This window comes from Eimeria tenella, genomic scaffold (assembly GCF_000499545.2).
Source record: "Eimeria tenella Houghton genomic scaffold, Eth_scaff1921, whole genome shotgun sequence".
In the NCBI taxonomy this organism is placed as follows: Eukaryota; Apicomplexa; class Conoidasida; order Eucoccidiorida; family Eimeriidae; genus Eimeria; species Eimeria tenella.
In genome coordinates, this window is record NW_013541762.1 from 1 (window position 1) to 453 (window position 453).

Here is a 453-nt window from a genome sequence, read left to right on the forward strand (position 1 = left end):
GCCGGCTGCGGAGGCGCTGCACCGACTGCTGCAGCTGCTTCCGCCCAGTCGAGACCAGCGCCAGAACCTGCACAGGCGTTCTCGGCTCTCCGGGGGCCCCTCGAGGCCTCAAGGGCCTGCTGCAGCTTCGTTGCTGCGGATGTGTGCCTCTCTGGCGCCATTGTAAAATGCCTCCTTGAGCTGCGGCGGCCTGCAGAAGACCCAGCAGCAGCAGCAGCAGCAGCAGCAGCAACCATGGGGCCTCCGCTGCTGATTCCGGAAGACTTCGCCGCAGCGCAGCTGCCGCTGCTTGCTGAACTCCTGGGCATGCCTGTCGCTGATGTATCCCCGGAGCTGCTGCAGCACATGTGGGACTACCTCGCGGAAGGCACGCAGCAGCAGCAGACGCAGCAGCAGACGCAGCAGCAGCAGCAGCAGCAGCCGCAAAGTGCTGCAGTCGACCCAGCGGCGGTA

The 453-nt window shown here is 66.2% G+C and overlaps 1 protein-coding gene across 1 annotated transcript in view; it reads left to right on the forward strand.

The window, feature by feature from the left end:
* Positions 1–234: 234 nt before the first annotated feature.
* ETH_00036855 (uncharacterized protein) overlaps positions 235–453 on the forward strand; it is a gene marked incomplete at both ends in the record, with an annotated part of 4,426 nt that continues 4,207 nt past the window's right edge. Inside the window, one exon of the mRNA XM_013374107.1 lies at positions 235–427. Within this exon, the coding sequence (XP_013229561.1) occupies positions 235–427 (193 nt within the window). The remainder of the gene's footprint in view (positions 428–453) is intronic.